The following is a 21,443-nucleotide window of genomic DNA, read 5'->3' as shown; positions in this document are numbered from 1 at the left end:
CATGAAGAGGCAGAGTAGGACATGATTTAAGAAACATTGAAATATTAGACGCACCCACACCGTTTAGCATTCCGTCTGCATACCAATTCCTCCAAACGAAGAATTTTATGGCACATGGCAGGTGGCGCAACGTGAAGTGCTGCTACCTCACTCATCTGCGAAACTCGCTCCCACGGAACCTAAGGTGGGGTACCGCAAGACAAAGACGCAAATATTTTTTAAAAAAAATAGTAATTGTTAAATTATTTCATCTGTTGGATTCACCACCACCACCACACATTACCCTTCTCGAACGTCACCACCTTCACCTGTCAATGAGAAGCGTTCCGTTTGCTAACTGTCCGATCTTAAACCACTACTGTGGTACAGCATCAACTGCTTCCCTGGTGCAAGCACCAAACCTATTAACCACGTTGTGCTGTTCTCCCGCTGATGAAAACCTTCGCGTCGGTCCTTGCAAGATATCGCGTGGGAAAAAATGCAAATGCTTTCCGTCACACACGCGCGCACATAAGCAAGTGGTCACTTCGGCGATAGATATTTCTTCAACTGAGCCTAAGTGCCCCTACGATGAGTCTGGGTTGCTGTTAGCAGCCTTTTTCAACAGATCCATTTTGGTCCTCTCACTTGTGTACAGTTTCATGAATTTTATGTAACGTCTCGCCCGGGTGCCTTTGTCCATGTCTACGATGTCAAGGAAGTGTTGCGTTCCCTCTTCTGCTTGTTTCCTAGCGGCAGCCGCATCATTTCCGTCAGCGTCGGCACCATTAACAGAAATAATATTTGCCTGAGAGCCGGCTCCCTTGTCAGACTTGCTGCTGGCGTGTGTGGTCTTCTTGACGCCTGGTTCACGCAGTTGTAACAAAGAGGTAAATGGTGTTCGAACGACCGACAACGCCTGTAGCGTACGCTGCAGAACGCGCAGGGCCTCTTTCGACTGTGGTGGTGAAAGCGGTGGCCGAAACAGTACTGGGGGCGGTGCATAGGGTGCTTCTCCATTCGCCAACGACCCGTCAACTGCGTTACCGTTGTTTTCAAACAGCAGCATTTGTCGCTTCGCATCTCGGGTGGAGGGGCCTTTTTCAGTGGCTCCATCTGATGTCCTCCGCCGCTTTACCGCATCGCCACTGGAAGCACTCATATTTTGAGAGCCTTCCGCTCCATCATCATCACGGGGTTGCTTCTTCCTCCTTCCCCTTTTCTTCCCGGTTGGCTCACTTGGAGCAACGGCCCCTTCCGTCAACTCAGACTTCTTTCTCCCTCTTCCACCCTTTCCCGTTGTGTCATGCCGTTTTCCCGTTATTGGACAAAATGGCGTTGTCGATCCGCAAATGGAACAAGGTACAGAGGCACTAACTTCACTATTGGAAAGTCGGACACAATACGGTACATCGTCGTCCTCAGGAGCCTCCACGTTTTTCTTTCCCCTTGTCTTCCACGAGGACGACTGAGAGGGTTGTGAACTCGTGACGAGTTGTTGCTTTGGCTTGCGTGGCTGAGAAGATGAAGAGGGAATGGGGCTCCCTATCGGGTCTCCCAATGATTTGGTGTCCGCCGATATAGTGCTCAACCACTCATTTATGCTTAATGCCTTCGCCATCTTGTTCAATTCGTCCACCACAGGCTTTGCGGTAAGCCCGAACAGAATGGCACCCTGGACGATCATACAACCCTTGTCATCAGATCCTACATACGCCAGTTCTTTATGGGCATCGGGAAAGTCCTGCTTTGCGGCTTCCAGGGCCTTGCGCCACGCTGGGGAGCATTGATCACCGCTGTGGATAACATCTGGCTTATCACTTCGTACTACTTGAAAACACGGACCACCATCGTCCCTCCGCTTAATAGTAGCGGTGTAGTATACCTCACCCAGGTCGTTCTTAGCGTCATCGCCGGGAAGTGTGATCTTGGCACGTGTACCCCTCCCCTTCGAAAAAACGCGTCTCTGGATGGTGTAGCCGTCAGGATACATTGTTGTCACTCTGCCATTGCGTTTGAAGTAGAAACGCGAGTCCTGAATAAGTGAACCAAACGACACAACGCGAAACATCTCACCTGAGTCTCGTTTATGCTTGTATTCGTCCCGCCAACCAGCACCCTGAGAGGACGCACGCGAAGAAAAAAACGTTACAACTCCAGTAAAAACACCCAAATCACCCTCCAGTGCGAGCTTCGTTGTAAATGGGTAACGAACTACTGCAGAACGGGGCTGTGGAATAACTTTGTATATGTTTATGCGTCTGAAATTATTATGTCAACGTCAGTAAATCTATGTAGCGATTATTTGAAGACACTTCTCTCCGGCCGCTTATGTGGGAATGCTTTTCTCGCCGTGTTCTTCTGTTTTTGCTTTTACCAGTTCCTTGAGTTGTGCGGTGCCTTCCTACCGGGACCTCATCATGTAACCAAGGGCAAAAACCGAAGAAAAGAAGAAGAGGGTTTCAAGAAAAAGACCGATAACAGCGCCCGGATGACAAGAAGGCAGATAAGATAGAACACAGTGAGGCACATATCGAGGGGGAGGGGGCCACGTTAATGGCAAACAATTCCCGTGCAGCGCCTCCAGCTCCACCTCGGTAGTTCTGTCACTCTTTTAAAATTTAAAGTCACATGACGAGACTGAAATGACGAAAAATCTGAATAAGAAAGTATGCACCCAGTGCACGAGCATACAGCAGGCGATTAACGGTACGACTTCGTGAAGCGCGTACGGGCAGAGTGACGGCCCCATTTTTTGGGCTCGCAGCGGCGAGGATCCGCAATGAGGAGGAACTTGTCATACTCCAAGTACTTGTCTTTCAGTGCAGCCTTCTCAATCTCATTGTGGTACTTTTGGTAATATGCGATGATACCCTTCGCGATGGCCTGGCGGACGGCGTATGCCTGAGCGACCTGACCGGAGCCACGAACCCTCACATCAACGCGCAGGCGAGAAAAGTACCGAGCGCCCACTACCTTGACAGCTTCCATGATCTTCGCACGGAGCGTCTCAGGAAGGATCTGAGATATGGGGACACCATTAATGCGAATGTTACACTGCGGGGCCTTCGTCACCGTGGCGACCGCAATGGCCGTTTTCTTCTTGCCGAAGGTCTGCACCTGCTTGAGGGTGTGCGTCTTCTCACCGGACATTTGGGTGCTAGCAACCAACAAAAAAGTTGAAAATAAAACAAACAAATAGGGGTGAAAGCAAATCACCGCAACTTCCAATGACAGTGTAGGAAAGCGGCAACACACGGCAGCGACGACCACCCCATTACAGAAGGGTGTGAAAGCAGATAAGAAATTAATAGTGAAACAAACAGTTAAAAGAGAAATTAAAAACATGCAACTGATAAAGGCAACTCCGCAACCCGGGTGTATATCGTGCCGCCACCTCATCAATACGCTGTCATACAGCAGGCGATTAACGGTACGACTTCGTGAAGCGCGTACGGGCAGAGTGACGGCCCCATTTTTTGGGCTCGCAGCGGCGAGGATCCGCAATGAGGAGGAACTTGTCATACTCCAAGTACTTGTCTTTCAGTGCAGCCTTCTCAATCTCATTGTGGTACTTTTGGTAATATGCGATGATACCCTTCGCGATGGCCTGGCGGACGGCGTATGCCTGAGCGACCTGACCGGAGCCACGAACCCTCACATCAACGCGCAGGCGAGAAAAGTACCGAGCGCCCACTACCTTGACAGCTTCCATGATCTTCGCACGGAGCGTCTCAGGAAGGATCTGAGATATGGGGACACCATTAATGCGAATGTTACACTGCGGGGCCTTCGTCACCGTGGCGACCGCAATGGCCGTTTTCTTCTTGCCGAAGGTCTGCACCTGCTTGAGGGTGTGCGTCTTCTCACCGGACATTCTTAGCGGCTAACCTGTTTTGTTTGAACGTTTATCCGTAATCAGAAAAAGATGATGGGAAAGGTCGAAAAATCAGACTCAGGCAGAAACACGAGGGTGTTAGCGGAAACAACTGTCAGTTGCACTTCCAGAGCCGTATATACGGCAGAAGAACCTGTCCAAGCGCCCTTTGAATGAATGCAATGGTCCCGAGCGGACCTGCATTTACGCTATTCGTATGTTCCTCATTAACAGAACTTGGGAAGACGCGTTGGGTCTCTTTTTTAAAAAAAAACTATGAGGGAAAACCCGGTGCAGGCAGATAAAGAGGAGCAAGCACAGAGAGAGAGTAATCGGCCCTACCCCGATACCTACGACAACACCGTCATTCGTAAATCTTCCACGCTAGTCCATCGCGAACAGTTTGGCTGATGTATCGGCTACAAGTTGCTTCTCACCCTTCTTCTGAGCACGCTGAAGCTCCTCTGCCCGTTTGGCTTCTTCCTCAAGTAGTTCCTGCAGCGCGACCATATCTACGGCACCCTCAACAATAGTCATGGTTCGCATATCAATGGAGTGGTCCCTCTTCCTGGCGTGCTCCTCGCTCACCGGATCATCAATGGGTGCGATATTGTTAAGTACCTGTAGCATCTCTTCATGTGTCATTGGGCGCTGTAACTCCTGAAGACCAATTGGGCTCCCAACGGGCTCACCAGCGTCAACCGCACGCTTCACCTCCTGCCATGAGCCATGCTCACCAGGCGGTGTTGGTGGCTCCCGCCATGCCCGTTCCTCCACCTGTGCCTCGAAAAATGCACTTCTCGTGGACTCTGTCATGGAAACATCGGCACCTCGCAGTGCGGGATGCCCCGCCTCCACCAATTCCTGCGCTTCTGCACTTGCCCTTGGCAGCGGTACAGCTCGCCTCATGATTTTACGACCTTTCGGTTTCTCCCCCTCCTCGTCCTGTGTGCGCTCCTTCAGCTTTCCGTCCCCATGTGCCGTCCTAAGCTGTGCCGATCTTGATGCTGCAGAAACACTGCTGCAGTCTCGCTCTTCTTCCTCGCAATGGTTCACAGGGGTCACTGAGGAGAAGTCAACTGTCCCTGCGGTTGTGAGGCCCGACGTGTTATCCTCTGCCAGCCCTTCCAATTCATCCAGTGCTTGCTCCAATTCTCGTACCGTTCGTAGTAACTCGTCTTCGTGATCATGAAAGTTGTGCACCATATACTGCCAGAACTTCAGTTGTTCACTTAGCTGCCGCACACGTTTTTCCTGCATCCCTTGCCGCTTGCTCGAATCGGCTGTTACACGCCGCATCACGAAGTTTGCGTCGTTCTCTGCTCTTTCAAGCAGCAGCCGGCGGTCGCACGCTGCCTCAAACTCAACAAGCTCCTTTGCATAGTTAGCTATTTCTTCATCAGAGAGCCCTTTTGCGCGCCCGCGCCAGCGCTGGCCAATGGCATTCGGATTAACGCTGCTACTGACTAAGGATCCAATGCGATTGCAGCAGCGACGCAGGAAACCACCCTGCTTCAAGGCTTGTGCGGTCCCCGTGACAAATCGTGTGTTCGACAATAAGTCATCAAATCCACCCTGAAGCATGGCACCGCGGACGGCGGCACCGATGGCTACAGCGTAGTCGGCAGGACACGAGGCTTCAGATTCCACATGTCGACCAAAGTACTCTGTCAGAAGATGGCGTATTGGGGGGTCACGTGTCATGGCTCCCACAAGTAGTACACTGTCAATGTCTGCTGGACGTATGCTTGTGTGGTCGAAAAGCTTGTTGAGGCATTCCACGCAGCGAACCCTCAATGGCCGGGTTAGTTCAATGTATTCCTCAAGCGTGAGCGTGGCCTCGAGTGGAACAATGTCACGAAGCTTCTCTGAAAAGTGAAATGCACGATTGTAGCCATAATATGGCTCCGTTGAGTGCGTAAAATGAATCTTTGCCTTCTCAGCCTCAAGAAGGAGCTGGCGGTACGTAGCTACACCTTGCCCCACATTTCCTTCTGCGTCCTCCAGAGGTACTCGCCACTTACGCTCAAATTGGTCAGAAAAATGCTGAGACAATACAGCATCCCAATCATTGCCGCCAAGCAATGGGTCACCATGTGTCGCAACAAGTGTAAAAGTACCCCGTCGCCGATCATTTTCCATCACAGCACAGTCCAGTGTGCCACCGCCCAAATCAAACACCAGCGAACGTACAATACGCTTAGATCCCGATAGATGTTCCCTTGTTGAGGCATTACTACGCTGCAAAACAGTATGAGCCAAACAAGCGGCGGATGGCTCGTCAATTACCTCCAGGACATCAAAACCCGCGGCAAGTGCAGCATCCTCCGTCGCTACCTTCTGTTGTGGGGTGAAGAATGCAGGAACACTCACTACAACGGCATTCACCGGTTCCTTGAGAAATTTTTCTGCCTCCTTTTTCAGATAGCGCAGGAACATGGCTATGATATGGGTTACTGTATAGGTGCGACCCATAATTTCTACTGCCACCTCTCCCCGTTCGTTAAGCGTAACCATATTTGTCTTATGGAGCTGGGACTGTACGCGGCCCAACTCACCAACACCCCTGCCAATAAGGCGCTTTCCACTGCACAACGTCGCGCTCGCACTCGTCCGTACGCAGGCCCGGGCCTCTTCACCATATAAGCGAACCTTGTGACTTTTATCAAACGTAATTGCGGTGGGAAAAACCCACGACCCCGTTGGAGATGGAATTATCTTTGGCATGTTCGTTTTCTTGTCGATATATGAAATACAGCTATTCGTAGTACCGAGGTCTATGCCAATGACACGGTCCCCCGAAGCACGAGTTTCTTCCTTCACAACGACGTACCGGGCGCGCGTGGCCTCGTCAAGCTCCACCCGCCGTTTCGCCTCTATTTCAACCGCATGCTGCATGTTGACGCTTACTCCTGGTCGCGGCGGAGGCATCGGCATAGGCAGCTGCTGCAGAAGGCCTGCCGTGAGGCGAAACGAAAAAACCTTACAACAGTGCATGTGGCACTATAGACAGTTGAACAGACAAAGAGAAGGAAATAAACTGAACAAACAACTGTCTTGCCTGCGCTTCGTTGTGGGCTATTGTTTTGGTGGATCGCCGCAGAACAACAGCGATAACGACCGTGCAAACGCTACAATGCGACAGCACCTTCTGTACCCCACACTCGCTACCCCTTCTGCACAGTGTAAAGACATCACAAGAGATAAGGAATCGAAGTTTAGAGGAGAGTATTTTTTTCGTGCGTAGCAGGCCCTCGAAGCGCAAAATACAAAAGCACAAAATACTTACCACGTTACACACATGTCTACAGAAGCGCGCCAACGACATGGCTGATCATGAACAAAAATGAGGCACTTCCCTTTACTCCTGCGGTTCGTGTGGGTAGTCAGCGCTGAGCCCCTTCCGCAAAGGGGCACCCACAAACGTGCACATGTGAATGTGAAAGATGGGGGGAGGGGGAAGTTGGCAACAACGCAGCTTTTTAGTCTCCCTTGGTACGGGTTTTCCGCGGTGTTCGAGTGAATCGGGGCTCATTCTCTTCCACCGGTGGAAGATGGGGCAACCACCGCGAAACAATGGGAGCACCTACCCAAGTGATGGCTGAGGAAAGCAGCAAACTAGCCAGTGGAAAGACAAACTCCACATCCCACAAGAACTGATAATCCATATTGGGGACTACGTGTTGTCTCACAGGCGTTACAACACTCACCCTTGACCTATTCCTACAAATGCCTCCAACTCTGAAGCCTCTGAAGTATCCCAGTCGTACGGCAACGGAATAAAAGAAAGAGGAAGAAGCGACCAAATCTACATGAACAAGGAGTAGATTCGTAATACCTTATTGCACCAGATTCACAAATATCGCAGAGCTAGAGCACAGTGCATGATCGTAAGCACGCCACCAGCGCTTAGCGTTAATGTTGGTCCAATCACTGGAAGAGAAATGGCACCACTGCAGCAAGGATAGGGACTTGGCCTCAATGCAAGCTGCTATAATAGGTTCGCCGTCCCTAGTCGGAGTCGCTGTGAGTGAGGTAATGCAGCTTCCGACTGAGGTAATCCCTGTCGGTATCGGCAACCTGCTTGGAGTTCACGACAATTGGGAACCAAACACTTTCCAGTATTTGCTGCAAAAACAGCAAGCGCCCCTTGCTCATTTCTTCAATGATGAATGCAACCAAATTCACCGCGTATCGATTGAAGCACAATTCCAGCAACACCTTTAAAATCCGGGTTAGCGCGGTGTAGGGACAAGGCACCCCGTCATCACATGTCCAACGCCTGACAACTTCGTCGCAAACAACACCACCTCCGAGCGAACACTTACAGCACTGATCCGGAGATACGAGTAATCTGTACCTTGCTTCCCAATTTCTATGTCGGTCAAGAACTCCGTTCTCCTCATTATGCAACCGCCATCCGTAGAAGCGCAGAAACACTACGTAACTATAATGCACGCGGTCCATTACACCGTGTCGTCGAAGACATTTATAGTCCTCCCATGTCAAGGGACAACACAATTCACGCCATGAAGATATTGGTGAGGAGTCATCAGCCCCGTCCATCGGGTCGCACGAAGCGCTAATTTGTACAGAGGGCATGAGTAGCCACAGTAGGAGTTCCCAGTTAGTGCGCAACAACTCAAGCCCCTCAGAGCTAGAAAGACGTAACGAATGCTCCTCCTCGCTGAATGAATCATTGTAGTGGGCAGGGAGGAGTGCTTGATGAAGGGAAATAACATACAGTGTGGAGTCCTCAGAATGCGAAATGTCTGTGCCATCTGGTACTACCTGCAGTCGCACAGCACGTTTACCACAGTAAAATGCAACAGCTGGGTGGCTTCTCTCCGGTTTGGTAGATCCACCAGATGCTCCTGCTTCCGCCTCATTGCGCAGAGCAGTGAGCATTTCTTCCAGATCTTGCGGCGCTCCGGGGGTCGATTGTTGCAGTTCGCCGGAGGACATTTGTTACAGCACTTCCTCTACCATGAAGTAGGCCGCTGCTTACCTAGCATTGCCGACACCGTTAACAAATCGAAGGCACGGGGAGGCGAAGAAGCAAATTGAAAACACTAATGCAGACCCACTACGTTCTTTCGGTTTGCAGCAATATATAATTACAATTACCCCATTCTATCACACCAATAACTTTTAAGTGCCGACACAGCGAGTATAATGCAATGGGGAAAAATCACTCCTCCGATCGGAGGGCGAAGGGGTGCAACGTTGGAAGGGACACAACCGGGCGCGCAACAGGGGGGCCACGGTAACGGCCGCGGAAGAATTCCGCATCGCCGTAAGGGGCTGGAAGGGCGCCCATTAGAGATTTTTGTCCATTCGTGGCGGCAACGCTCCCCCCAACGCGCCATTCGAAACCAAAATGCAACACATCCTTCAACTTCTTCTCACGCTCCAGCAGTTCCACATCTTGGAGTGTCCCCACAAGTTTCTTATTAACAAAGAGAAGCGGTAACTCAGGGGTGCGACTCGCCTCCTGCAACTGTTGGCGCAACGGTTCCACGTAAACGTGGTGGTCCAAAAGCACCACCTTCATCCGTGTACAATACCATGACACGTAGTGGCGAATGTTTCCCGTCTCTATTGGGCGCGCACCGACCGTAAACATAACCGCCCAATAGCGGTTAAGATAATCCTTAAGGTCAGAAGAGACGAACGGGAGCCAACGCGTAGCCGAATTCGGTGGCATTTCCTATTTCAACCAAGAGGGGAAAGTGCGGCTAGCTGATACGGAGCCTCCTGGGTTAAGGGTCGTACTAACTACGGATCCAGAATGTTATGGGAAAGAAACGTGTTGTGTACATGAAGCGGAGGGTGCATTCAAGATGGAACCAGTAATAATGCTAGTAGAGCGAAAACCTGCAACCTCGCATTGCAAAGCAAAACAGCACCCACACCACTCAACATGAAGGCAATAGCAATGACAACAACAGTACAGAAGTGAATACGAAAATGACTATGAGGCAACGAAAGTGCATATCTACGTCGGCATTCCAGTCGTACACCGCTAAAGTCAATCTGTCATCTAAGCGCGGAATAAAGAGATGAACGCACCCCTCCCCCCACCCTCCAAGTCCCCACCTGCACGCACACACATCACTTGACCCTCTGCAATCCTCTCTAATCCATGGTACATGCAGCACACCACCACCACCATCACAAAAAAAACTAGTAGCCTCTTCCTTCAAGCTTCTCCACCGTTGCACTGCTTTCGCGACTTTGGGAGCATGCCGCGGTTAAAGCCCTTCATTGTATGTAAATCACGTTTATCGAGACCCATCTCTAACGCCAGCTGGCGGGTACGTAGCGGAAGGAATTCATTTTCAGGTGAAACCTCGCGCATCATTGCGGAACACGTGAGCCGGTGGCCCTCCCACCGACGCCACTCAACCGCACGACCGCAGTCCAGGCATAACACAATTTGATGCTTCTCCTGGTGGGGGCCAAGCCGTTCCAGTGGGATACGCGTGTTGCATACGGTACACCAACGAACCTGACGAATACACTTATCCCAGTGGGTGTAGAAGTCGGAGGTTGAAACATAAGACTTGCAGTTTCGGCACCATTGCTCTGCCGCTGAAGAAAGGGGTTGGTTGTCGATGCGCTGATAATAAATTCGAGTTGGCTCGTGTACCATACCATCCAAATGGGCAAAGTCATGGACGCGCTCGATTGTAAAGTCATCGAAGGTACGCATGCGTGCAAGTATATTCCCCAGATCGTTTGTGTCTGCAAGTTGATGACAGTCAATGTGCACTTGGTATGCGTGATGATACGTCAACATGTTAATAGGTGAGATACAATGGCGTGGATATAGGGGAAACTGTTGAACTTCATACCGCACCTCGGGGTAGAAGGGGTGGTAAACGCTAATTCGCATGCGAGGAACATCCACAGTGCGATGTACGGAAGGAAAGTGGACAACAAGCGCGTGTTCTTTTACCTGCAACACCTCACCAACCGTTCCTGCCGTTACACCAAAGTCTGCGGTGCCATCAAAAAGGAGGTGCACGGACGCACCGATGTCAAGGTTCAGTGAGTCAACGAGGCCAAAAGAATGCAGCGTGGAGGACTGAACCATCATGTTTACAATGTAATTCCCTATTTCCGTTCGTTTCAGCGTTCGAAAACGCGGTGGCAGTACACGGATCGACGGCTGTTTCGGAAAACGTGAGGTAAATTTGATAATGGCTTCAGCGTTGGAAATTAGTCGCTGCGGTGGCAACAAACCAGAGCCTGCTCCTTCCTCTTCAACCTCCACCTGGCGACTGCCATCGTCACTGACACTAAAACTTCCACTTGTCTCGGAAGCCTCCTTTTTTGAGCCACCACAGGCAGCTCCACTTTCCGTCCTTCCCGCCGATGACCGCGCCTCAAGTTCTTCAATATCCTCAGCAGAGAGTTGGCCGTAATATGCCTTGTTCACAAGTGTGGTAAGTGCTTTTGTCTGCCCATAGATTTTCTTCAGCAGATGCTGCTTTGGAAACAGCTCCCCCCAATTATCTAGTTGGAAGATATAGCCACCAGTGTCGCTGCTTGGATGAACCGGGAGACGCCAGAAATCAGCTGCAGCAAAGACACGCAGGCCCCCAAAGGCGTCATTCGGTTTCCCTCGCAAACGGCGACACACCGCATCCATAGACGCCAGAATAGTGGGTTCAAGTTGATCCACAGCATCGAATATCAACACATCAACTGACTTCAAACTTGGTACGCATCCAGCGTATGTAGATTCACAAAGCCGTGCATGTCTTTCCAACGCCCCATCCAACTGGTCTCGTGAGGGAATCTCGTTACGGAACAGGTAACGCAGCCCAACAAAGTGATACAACAAAAAACCACCGAAACGAGACGCGCGCTGAGGGTTACACGACACGTATGCGACCTTCTTCCCCCGGGCCTCACACGCTTCACCTATTGCCTTCAGAATTGTTAACTTCCCCGTGTGATAGGCACCACAAAATATTACGTTTTTCTTGGCTCCAAGGGCATCAGTGACATACCGTTGTGTACTCGCCAAGTTCTTGTGCCGCAGTTGTCCAAAATCACCTCGAAAGCCCCGCATATCTACCTCGCGCACAAGGTGACCGAAACCACGTGTTGTTGCAAGCAGCGGCAGGGCGAAGAACTTCGGTTGTTGAGTCGATCCGAGGGCCGACAATCTTGAGGCAAACCTCAAACAGCCCATCACGGGGCGAGTCTTTGCATTGGTAGTAGAAATATATTTCCCACCAGAAGAAGCACCAACGAGCCGGCAACGTGTCATGTAACCTGTAGCGGCCCCCTATAAGAAACAACACGACAGGTTGAATAGTTCAGGCAAGGGGTTGATACCACAAAGGAAGGCAAATACCTTTTATAATGAGAAAATGATGAAGTATGCTTAAACGGCACCGGCAGCATGCCTACGTTGCCGGTGAACGGGCACGAATGAATAAAAAGGAAACCCTTAAAGATTATAATTACACAGCGAATCGTACCATCCGCATTCGCTACCGTTCGTTCAAATCAGTCTAAACACCAGTTTAAGCCTCCCCCACACCACACCTCCGCAGAGGGAGGTGGCACCACAGATATTCCCGAGTCTCCCGCTGCTGCATAATGACACCCAGCCGGGGCGGACTTGAAACATATTTCGCCTTCCTCAGCCCCTCCCCCACAAACACACATTAGCGCTGTATGAACGCAGGGTGGCTAACTACGACTCAACCAAATGTTCCCTTTGTGGCAGTCGAACGATATCTTCATCATCTAAAATAACCACATGTCGCCGACGCTGGAACCTATAAACAATTTTAAGTTGCTTTCTTTCCCGTGTAAAGGGATCAGGGTCGGGAAAACCAACCAATTTACTCTTGGATCCTTCTGGAAGTACAAGCTGAGAGTCTCGAACAAAGTTTTGCAGCGGCACCGTTACGTCCAACACAAGTACTGAGGATGATGAATCGCCTTCGGTTTCTTCACCTTCGTCATTTTTTTTACCGTTCACGGTCACGGACTCCGAAGGCGTGGGGGTCCCCCTCCCCGCCCGCCAAAACCTCCACCACGTCTGCCGTTGCCTTCCACTAACTTCAGAACGGTTACCCGCGGCATTCGGTTGTTTCGGTGGCAAAACCAACGACTCCGGGTAGCGCGGCTGAAGCACGCCATACCTCGCATTGATTATAACAAGTCCACCGATTTGCTCCTCCGCCATACGACTGCGGAGGGAGCTGCTCTGCAATGCCTTTTGCTCATGAGTGGCACGCACACGGGCCACATCCATCTCTGTTCGATGGTCCAAACGATTTTGACGATACAGAGCCGCCATGCGAGCCGATTGATATGGTCGCATAACAAGCCGCCCAATACGATAAAGTAACACCGGAGCTGTCAACCACAGTAAGGCGCTTTGAACTTTCGGTGAGTGGAAAACGACGACAGGGATCCGAATAAGATGGTCACCCCTCCCTAAGAGAAATGACATTTCATTGATAGAAAGGTATTCGGGGTGGTCCACAAATGGCGAGACGTACCTCGAAAGACCACGAGGACATGGAAGGGCCGTGGAAAAACCGACCCCAATCCGATTATGCTTCGAAATAGTATACCATGAGGAGAAGCCAACGTGCGCTCTGCCCCGCAACGCATCTACGCTCACTGAATGCTCCAACACGCCCCTCGAAACACCCCCACAGCCTGGTTCCCCTCCCCCCCACACCACAGGCGCAGTGCTGAAAAGAGAAACATTTGCACTGCGATAACCAACAAGAAACTGCAGACCTCGTTGCGCACCTTCAGGCGTAGATTGCCCTATCGTAGTTCTGAACAAGCCCCTGTTTCTCATTGACATAACCCACGTGTTTTCGACCTCCAACCCAGCAGCCAGCATCCGTTTAAGAGACAGCTCATACATGGGAAGTAGAGACTGGGTGTTGAACAGTACCAGTTTTGATTTAAGTCTCCACAAGTTGTTGAGTATGCGCTCCCAAGTACAAGCGATGTGCAACCTCGCGACAGACAGGCGCCACGAAATAGAATATAATGTCACTGGATTGGGTTGATAGGATGCTATCGCTGTACACCGCAAAACCGATCGCATCCCCTCGTGCTGGGCTTCCGTTTTCGTTCGCACACTAAATGACGGCGATGCATAGTGGTGGATGGAGTGTTCGAAATGGAGTTTTCGGGGTAACAACCCAAGCAGTAATTTCGCTGCAAGTGGGACCCCACCAAAGCGCTGCTCAGGGCTGAGAGGAGCCGCTGACCCTCCACTGCCACCACCAGTCGAATGCTGTAACTGCTGCCGCAACTGCTGCTGCACCTCATCTCCGGGAATTAACACAAGTAAGTTCTTTCCATCTAGCTGCACTTCTCGTACGGCGACACTCGTGTTGAGTGGAACAGGTTGCGCACTGCTTCCTTCCGCCCCGTTTGCCGCATCCGCTATGTCACCTTTAGGAGGTGTCTCCGTCTCCCCCTCGTCAGTACCTGCCTCCTCAGTATCAACACCATTACTCTGCTGCTGCAAAGTATCATTTGCAGAAGTTCCAAGTTTCCACATGGAATTTGTGAGATGATCGACAGAATACGAGACGGTAGTCCTAGAACTAGCAGAGAGCAATTTCGATAGCTTCAACAGTTCTGCTTCCCTCTCCAGAGTAGACATGTAACGCAAAATATCTTCTCTCTGTGTGATCTCTTTGGGAATGAGCGAGTAGCGGTTAAGACCCAACTTGCCGCTTGCATCATACGCAGCCCGCTTCCCTTCGTCAGAAAGCACAGAGTACGCCTCCATCAGTTGCTGGAATCGCTCGTTCATAAGTGCCTGAATTTCTTCGTCCTCACCAACGTGCTTATCTGTGTGAAAAATTTGACTTAATTGGAGAAACGCACGGCGGATCGCTGCCTGCGAGGAGTCCTGCGACACGCCAAGCGATGCGTAATAACCGCACGGATCAGTGTCCACTCCATTAACATTGGCCCCCGCCAGGTTAATATCATCCTGCAGAAGGATGTCCTCCCTCCTTTCGTATTCGTCACCACTGTCAGACATTTATTATACTTCCCACTCTTTTTTTTTTGTGAGTATGAACCACTTTCACCCTACCGCAGTGTGGAGGGCTGACAGATACACTGGAGGGGGAAAAAACACCACACCCTCCCTTTTTTACGCTATTTGTTTTTGTCCTTGACCTCTTGCTGTAACGGCAGCGGTATATTGTTGCCCTGTGTGTATTGATATTTATGCGTGTGTCTCCCCTCTTTCTTACCTCAGAAACTGTTTTAGTGACGCTACACCTCCCTCAGCACACCGCGAGCTATACTTTTAACAGCAAGCACGCCATTGTGAAATTGACAAACAAGGTAGGGGTCAGGAGCGGAGTTGGAAACAATATTAAGAAAACAAGCGCATGAGGCCCAAATATCGGCACACTAATGTGTTTCATAGGACAGAATTCACTCACACAACTCGTAAACAACTACACTTTCCCCACCCTTCACCACACACACACACAAACAGCGACAACATAGCCTTTGAACTTGCAGATACATTCCCACTCCCTACACCACCGACATACAGAATTGCACACACATGCACGTATCTGATTTAAATCATCGCAAAGGATAAAAAAAATGAAAGCACCACCCACGTCAAACAACAGTGGAAAGAGCTTTCGACAAACTAAGTAACCGGCGTTAACCCCAGTCTCATTTTGGGAAGCAACCTCGGGTGGAGCCACAACAAGGAGTTAAATAAGTTCAGCCCCTCCGTTGATATCAAAGGCCGACACACGGATACCCCGGAAGATGGCACCTTTCCCGTACATTAGAGAAAAAAAGATTGTCTACGCTGAGTCAACGGCAAGTCGATCCGCTATGAAATAACTGTCAACCTCATGGCATCAACGCACCTCACTGAGGACGTGCAGTGACTCCTGGAGGCATTAATTAGCACTCAACAAAGGGATATAAACAAGAGCTCACGTGCTAATTGCCCCAAAACCACAGAATCGACAACGTGGTCAACGGAACCCCCCTTTAAATCCCGATACGGAAAAAAAATCAAAATGATTAACTAACAAGGCAATCCTTGAAACCTTCTTCCCCTTCCACACAAACAGTCAGACACCTGCAAAACAATTCGAATGTCTGTCAACTCCCCATAGATCGAGGACCAGATGGAATTAGCGAAGTAAAAATAGAAGACTAAGAACAAGAGGTAAAGAACGAACTAACATAAAACTAGACAGCAATAAGGTGAAATAAAAAGCTTCAAAAGAAGAAGACTGATTACGTCAAAGTCAGTAAGAACCAAAAAGAAAAAGAACAAATCGTCCATCCTTGTAAAAAGGAAGAAAAAAAGACACGGCAACCAAATATTGAGACAAAAAATAAATAAAAAAACAAAGTGAAACCGAAAGGCGCAAAATATGTGAAGAGCCCCCCCAAAAAAAAAAAGGAGAGAGAGAGAGACACACACAGTCAACTGAAATAAAGATAATTTGTGATTTTAAAAGAATAGAACAATAACAACAGGCGTCACTGAACCACAACAGATTAAAGACCCTGTGCATGTAGAATCTCCATCGCCCTACGAACCACATGCCCTCGTATGGTAAGAAACGTGTCGTTATCTCCCACATCACTGTTGCCAACGTCGTACAACACACCAAAAACAATTTCAGCATCTTCACTCCAAATGCTTGAGGGTATGATCGGCACTTTGCCTCCCTCATCGCGACGAACATTATTTGACGAGGTTTTACACCCAGCGCACGCAACCTGAGTGGCACAGGCACACAAAAGAACCTGCCATAACTCTTGGGGATCGCAACTCTCGATGAAGTCGTGGGCGCTTGTACTTCTGCCCCTTTCCACTGGAATAAGGCAGCGGAAAAGGAAGCGCGCCAATTGCGGTGTGTGGGCAAAAAGAAGTGGTGAGGTAGTTAGCATAACCCTCAATATCCGATACGCATGCTGCGGCTGTATTGCAGTTGGGTAAAGCAACAGAAGATACTGGTGACACTCCACGAGGAATGCTGTGGGCGCCAGGGGTTGGCGTTCACTGCCGGTCCCATATTTTGATGGGAGGGCACAATCTGAAGAAAAAAGTTCATCGGATCCCAAGGTACCGCACAAAGGAGTCGTGGTGCAATAACTACGGATGGCAGCATTGTACACAGACCGTAAAGTAGGATAAGCATCCTCCATAAAATGCTCGTGGTCTCCAACCCTATCTTCCTGTCCAAGTAATGGAAGAAACAGCTCTATGCACGCTACCACAGCCTCAACTGGGTCATTGCGTCGCATCCAGCAGTGGCAACTGCTCGGGGAGCTAATTGACGCGGTACCTTTCTGCCAAAGAATATTCGTTTCGCACGCACTGCAGATGAACCAGTAAGCACCTCCATGAAAGTCCCCACCTTGAGGATCACCTGCCAGATTGTTTATTCCCGTACGGCTTGAGCTCGTGGATGAACCACCCGAGCGACGCAGCACACCTTGGTCCAGTGGCACAAGCTGCTTCCTTAAATGATTCATTAGGGTGGAATGTCTAAAAAAAAGGTCTCCTCCAAAGAGCGTGGACTGGTCTCTTTCCCTCGTTTTCAGTGCGGCGAGGGTATGGAGAACACGACAAATAACATCAGCATCAGCTAGGTCATCATCGCATAAGTAACGCTTGTTCAGATACGCCAAGCAGTTGTCACACATTTCCTTCATTGCATCAATTACAGTCCTGTCTTCAATGCTCAACTTCACCCGGCAATGATATGCACAGAAATATGCGGAGGCGCCAAGATCTTCCAGTAACATCAACACAGTCCAAAGTGGCGGTGAGGATGCATGAAGCTGACGGGGTAAAGTTGCACGGATGGTCGACCATATAAAACTCGGGGAGAGTCCCCCATCTTCACGACATGCATCTCCCCAACTGAGTGCAGCCCGTACAATCTGAAGAAAAACGACGAAAGGAACAGTAGAGCACTGCAAATCACCATCACCAGCAACAGACCTAGCGAGACGATGACACGCCGCACGAAGTATGCGCAGAAGAACGCTAGTTATTTCACTTACCGGAGGGTGGTGAGACACGCAGAAATAAGGGTTTGTCAAGGCCATCTTAGACACACGAGCGTCATTGCTATAAAGGGGGAAAAACCTACGAACAACTTCCGCTACCTCGCAACAGTTTCCCCACTCACACCACGTTACGCTGTCTTCGGAGTGGAGATCCTGCAGCTCTACAGCCTTATTTGGCGACCCCATGGACATGGTAATGGTGTCTAGCATCCACCATATCGTTTTCAGGCCCCGAGCAATCAAATTATTCGCACGCACACAGAAGTTGCATTCCTCAAAAAATTGGTTGCGGTGAAAGCGCATTGCGAGCAAAACCGCTGCTGTGTGCATCATCACAATGTAACAATTTCTCAACTCCGCGCCGAGAATTTCACTGTTATCTACATTGCCAGAGGAGCCCAAACTACAGATATGACTTCTCAGTTGCAGGCCAACGGCCTTCAGGACAGGCGTTTCAACGAGACTGACAATCATTTCCAACCACTCCTCAACTTCCGTAACGTACCTCTGAGTTTCTCGAGAGGAAGCACGAACCAACAGTCCCGTCAACAGCGGTTTGACCTCCAGTAGCACATCACGAGCTGAACGTACGCGTGCGAGTGTTTCGCGATCGGTCAAGGGTAGCTGCGCCTCGAGTAGTTTTCGGGATGCTTCAACACCAGTAAATAAAATTGCACAAAATATGTGATGATACGCCGCAAAATACTTTCCGTATATATGAATACACCTTGCCACCAACTTACTGATGTCCAGCAATCTTTCAGAAGGGATTTCACCAGCATTCCTGGCTTCTGCCATGCGACACCATGCTGATTCGACAGCATCGCATAGTGGTGACAGTGCTTCAGCTAAGAGCTGAAGGCGAACACCCTTCAGCGTGAGTGTTGAGTGAAGCACAAATTTTCCCAGGCTAATCATCAAAAGCATCATCCTCTCAATAAGGAGACAGGAATCTGCGTGGAGTCTCTCCGGTGCTGACACTTGGGCTTCACTCTCACAGATCCCGTCTGTGGCATCCGGACCACTTCCAACTTCAACTAAACTTTCCCGCTGGCTTCGCAGCTGCACCCACAGTGCAGTAAAAATTGTTTCTTCCATTGGTCCCCATTGACTAAGTGCAGAACTACCAAACGATTTTAAGGAGTCGGAGTAACCGCGTCGAATGAGGCCGAGTAGGACGGGAAGCGATAGCAAAACACCATTCCCTTCCACACATCCCACAAGATGGGCGGACACAACTCGATCTTCAGATGGATGAAGCTCACACAGAAGCTCCGCTGCAGTCACCGGATGTAGAGGTGCAGTTGGTAGTCTGTTGCGCAGTAATGCGAGAATTGAACCTGCGACTTTCATGGCTATGCAATGGACACAATTTGACAAACCTTCGGGCAGCAAACACCTCTGTAAGTATTGATCTTGTCTACTACGGCAGAAACGAAAAATGAAAGGATAAAACAGCTAAGCGGGGTTAAGGGATATAAAGTCTTGAACTCGTTGGAATCCTGACCCCATGAAGCACCAGAAGCAAGGTAACACTGAGGTTAGAAAATAAATTTATATATAGTGTCCTCGATTAACGTACCGTATTAATAACAAAAGATTTTTATGCGCAAACATCACACACACAAACACACAGAGAAGGGAACCCCTACATTACACACGTAGCAAACCTTTTCCCCTCCCCGGTAGCCATGTAATTGGATATCCCTGCTGCGGTGGTGCAGTTTCCGTCTTTTAATTAGATCTCGCCTTTACACCTCAGGCCGTTTCTTTTTTCTGGCGTTTTCGACGGATGCCTCTTCATCGTCGGCAGCAGCGGTCTCATCATCGTCACTAAGCCTAAGTTCGTCCAACATCTCCTCCAATGCTATCTGCGGCGCCTCGTCCGCGTCGTCATCACACTCATTCTCAGGGTTGGCATTTCCTTTTCCTTCATTTTTCTTTACCACCCGCTCAGCTAATTCACTATCAAGCATCTTATAGATGGGTACATCACGGCGAAGTTCCACATCTCGCTCCAGTTCGTCCTCAAACTCAAGCCGCTCCTCCTCCTGTTCTTCCTGCCGCCTTGCGTTGCGTTCAGCACAAGAAGGATCCATAACATCCAACCGCTTCAACTTCCAGTTCCGCCTGTGGCGACGGGCCCGTTGCGCCGGAAAGTGCTTCCTCACAAGCACCACCTCTTGCAACTGGTCTTGCTTATACTTGTTGTTTTCCCATTCCTCATGGTTGAAGGTTCTGCCTTCCAGTAAGTAACCCATTGCAAGGTCACCTGGCTGCAGAAGCCCACCCAAGTGGGATGTGACGATCCATTCGCGTCCGTAGCCGACTTCACTGGAAAGACAGACGGTAACAACACCTAAGTGATAGCGACCATTCGTTACACCAGTTGGTGTACACTGTAGCACGTAGAATTCCGTCATTTCGCGAGAGTTCATGAGAGGAAGAAAGGGCTTCTTCCAATAATACGTCCCTGTGAACTCATTGGCCCGCAGCGTCCGAGGATCGACAAGGACAACACTGCTGTAAACCTTGTGGACAAGCACGAGAGGTCCAAGTCCACCAAGCTTCAGGTAGTAACTTTGGTAAGGTAGCAGTACAAGATCCTCACGGCACAAGGGAGCAATTTCGAGAGAAAAGGTATGATGCTGAACCGCGGTATTGTTCTTGCTATCGTGTGAGACTAGCTGTACGGCATCGCGGCGCGTGACAGGACTATTGCGACTGACAAACTCCAAAAAGTTCAAGGCGTGACTTTTGTGTGCAAAAAAGAAGTCCAATCCATCGGGCTGTGCCTCGACTCGAATGAAATTTTCCTGTAACTTGTGCTTCAGAATGAGTTGTTCAAGATAAAGAAACGTCTTCTTATGCGCAACTTTCTGCCGCAGCTGAACGCAAGCGTCCCACTGAGGCTGCCCGGTAGCCACCTTCTGACAGGTTGGACACTGTTGCCACACGACAACATACTCAATAACGCACGCTTGCTGAATCACGATATTGCTCATCACCTCCTTCTGAAGCACCAATTTTACTTTCAGGCGCTTGGAATGTGGTTCCGTCCATATAAATTTGGCGTCAACAAGTTTGAAAACGTTTCGACTGAGACCTTTCACACGCTTGAGGCAGATGGTAAGGAGCTCACGGCTTTCTAGATCCGCTCGAGTCCAGTATTGTGGGGGTTGCAAATAGCGGCTGCACTCGGGGCAATACACAATTATATATTCTTTTTGTACAGACTCTGTGATATCAACGTGAGAGCGTAGGCAGCTGCTACACATGTTGCTCGGGTTACTGTCAATGAGGAGCCCACACACACAGCAAAGGACCTTTGGAATGGTGGCCTCACTGCGGTTTGTAATGAACTCGTCATCGAGATCCATTGTAATATATATATATGTGTGTGTGTGTGTATGTGCGCGTGTGCGCGATCAGCCGCACAGTAACCCTTAGTCCTTACGATTTAGCTCTCAATGCAGCGGCCCCCCTTATATCGGTGTTGCTACTG

General features: G+C 49.9%; 11 protein-coding genes across 11 annotated transcripts; 1 reads left to right on the top strand and 10 right to left on the bottom strand.

The window, feature by feature from the left end:
• Positions 1 to 565: 565 nt before the first annotated feature.
• On the bottom strand, positions 566 to 2,050 carry TbgDal_VII1020 (hypothetical protein, conserved; the record flags this gene model as incomplete). The annotated part of the gene is made up of 1 exon (XM_011776109.1): positions 566 to 2,050. The coding sequence occupies one exon, from the start codon at positions 2,048 to 2,050 to the stop codon at positions 566 to 568; it is 1,485 nt and encodes a 494-aa protein (XP_011774411.1).
• Positions 2,051 to 2,068: 18 nt separating this feature from the next.
• On the top strand, positions 2,069 to 2,494 carry TbgDal_VII1010 (hypothetical protein, unlikely; the record flags this gene model as incomplete). Its single annotated transcript, XM_011776108.1, has 1 exon — positions 2,069 to 2,494. One exon carries the CDS (start codon positions 2,069 to 2,071, stop codon positions 2,492 to 2,494), a length of 426 nt encoding a protein of 141 aa, XP_011774410.1.
• Positions 2,495 to 2,682: 188 nt separating this feature from the next.
• On the bottom strand, positions 2,683 to 3,327 carry TbgDal_VII1000 (40S ribosomal protein S16, putative; the record flags this gene model as incomplete). Its single annotated transcript, XM_011776107.1, has 1 exon — positions 2,683 to 3,327. The coding sequence occupies one exon, from the start codon at positions 3,325 to 3,327 to the stop codon at positions 2,683 to 2,685; it is 645 nt and encodes a 214-aa protein (XP_011774409.1).
• A 79-nt stretch (positions 3,328 to 3,406) lies between these two features.
• On the bottom strand, positions 3,407 to 3,856 carry TbgDal_VII990 (40S ribosomal protein S16, putative; the record flags this gene model as incomplete). Its single annotated transcript, XM_011776106.1, has 1 exon — positions 3,407 to 3,856. One exon carries the CDS (start codon positions 3,854 to 3,856, stop codon positions 3,407 to 3,409), a length of 450 nt encoding a protein of 149 aa, XP_011774408.1.
• Positions 3,857 to 4,240: 384 nt separating this feature from the next.
• On the bottom strand, positions 4,241 to 6,853 carry TbgDal_VII980 (heat shock 70 kDa protein, putative; the record flags this gene model as incomplete). The annotated part of the gene is made up of 1 exon (XM_011776105.1): positions 4,241 to 6,853. One exon carries the CDS (start codon positions 6,851 to 6,853, stop codon positions 4,241 to 4,243), a length of 2,613 nt encoding a protein of 870 aa, XP_011774407.1.
• A 1,014-nt stretch (positions 6,854 to 7,867) lies between these two features.
• On the bottom strand, positions 7,868 to 8,821 carry TbgDal_VII970 (hypothetical protein, conserved; the record flags this gene model as incomplete). Its single annotated transcript, XM_011776104.1, has 1 exon — positions 7,868 to 8,821. One exon carries the CDS (start codon positions 8,819 to 8,821, stop codon positions 7,868 to 7,870), a length of 954 nt encoding a protein of 317 aa, XP_011774406.1.
• Positions 8,822 to 9,047: 226 nt separating this feature from the next.
• On the bottom strand, positions 9,048 to 9,563 carry TbgDal_VII960 (hypothetical protein, conserved; the record flags this gene model as incomplete). The annotated part of the gene is made up of 1 exon (XM_011776103.1): positions 9,048 to 9,563. One exon carries the CDS (start codon positions 9,561 to 9,563, stop codon positions 9,048 to 9,050), a length of 516 nt encoding a protein of 171 aa, XP_011774405.1.
• Positions 9,564 to 10,058: 495 nt separating this feature from the next.
• On the bottom strand, positions 10,059 to 12,140 carry TbgDal_VII950 (hypothetical protein, conserved; the record flags this gene model as incomplete). Its single annotated transcript, XM_011776102.1, has 1 exon — positions 10,059 to 12,140. The coding sequence occupies one exon, from the start codon at positions 12,138 to 12,140 to the stop codon at positions 10,059 to 10,061; it is 2,082 nt and encodes a 693-aa protein (XP_011774404.1).
• A 432-nt stretch (positions 12,141 to 12,572) lies between these two features.
• Positions 12,573 to 14,675, bottom strand: TbgDal_VII940 (chaperone protein DNAj, putative; the record flags this gene model as incomplete). The annotated part of the gene is made up of 1 exon (XM_011776101.1): positions 12,573 to 14,675. The coding sequence occupies one exon, from the start codon at positions 14,673 to 14,675 to the stop codon at positions 12,573 to 12,575; it is 2,103 nt and encodes a 700-aa protein (XP_011774403.1).
• A 1,739-nt stretch (positions 14,676 to 16,414) lies between these two features.
• Positions 16,415 to 19,036, bottom strand: TbgDal_VII930 (hypothetical protein, conserved; the record flags this gene model as incomplete). The annotated part of the gene is made up of 1 exon (XM_011776100.1): positions 16,415 to 19,036. One exon carries the CDS (start codon positions 19,034 to 19,036, stop codon positions 16,415 to 16,417), a length of 2,622 nt encoding a protein of 873 aa, XP_011774402.1.
• A 653-nt stretch (positions 19,037 to 19,689) lies between these two features.
• TbgDal_VII920 (hypothetical protein, conserved) lies at positions 19,690 to 21,318 on the bottom strand (the record flags this gene model as incomplete). Its single annotated transcript, XM_011776099.1, has 1 exon — positions 19,690 to 21,318. The coding sequence occupies one exon, from the start codon at positions 21,316 to 21,318 to the stop codon at positions 19,690 to 19,692; it is 1,629 nt and encodes a 542-aa protein (XP_011774401.1).
• Positions 21,319 to 21,443: the final 125 nt, after the last annotated feature.

This window comes from Trypanosoma brucei, chromosome 7, assembly GCF_000210295.1.
Source record: "Trypanosoma brucei gambiense DAL972 chromosome 7, complete sequence".
In the NCBI taxonomy this organism is placed as follows: Eukaryota; Euglenozoa; class Kinetoplastea; order Trypanosomatida; family Trypanosomatidae; genus Trypanosoma; species Trypanosoma brucei.
This window is presented reverse-complemented; position numbering and strand designations above follow the sequence as displayed.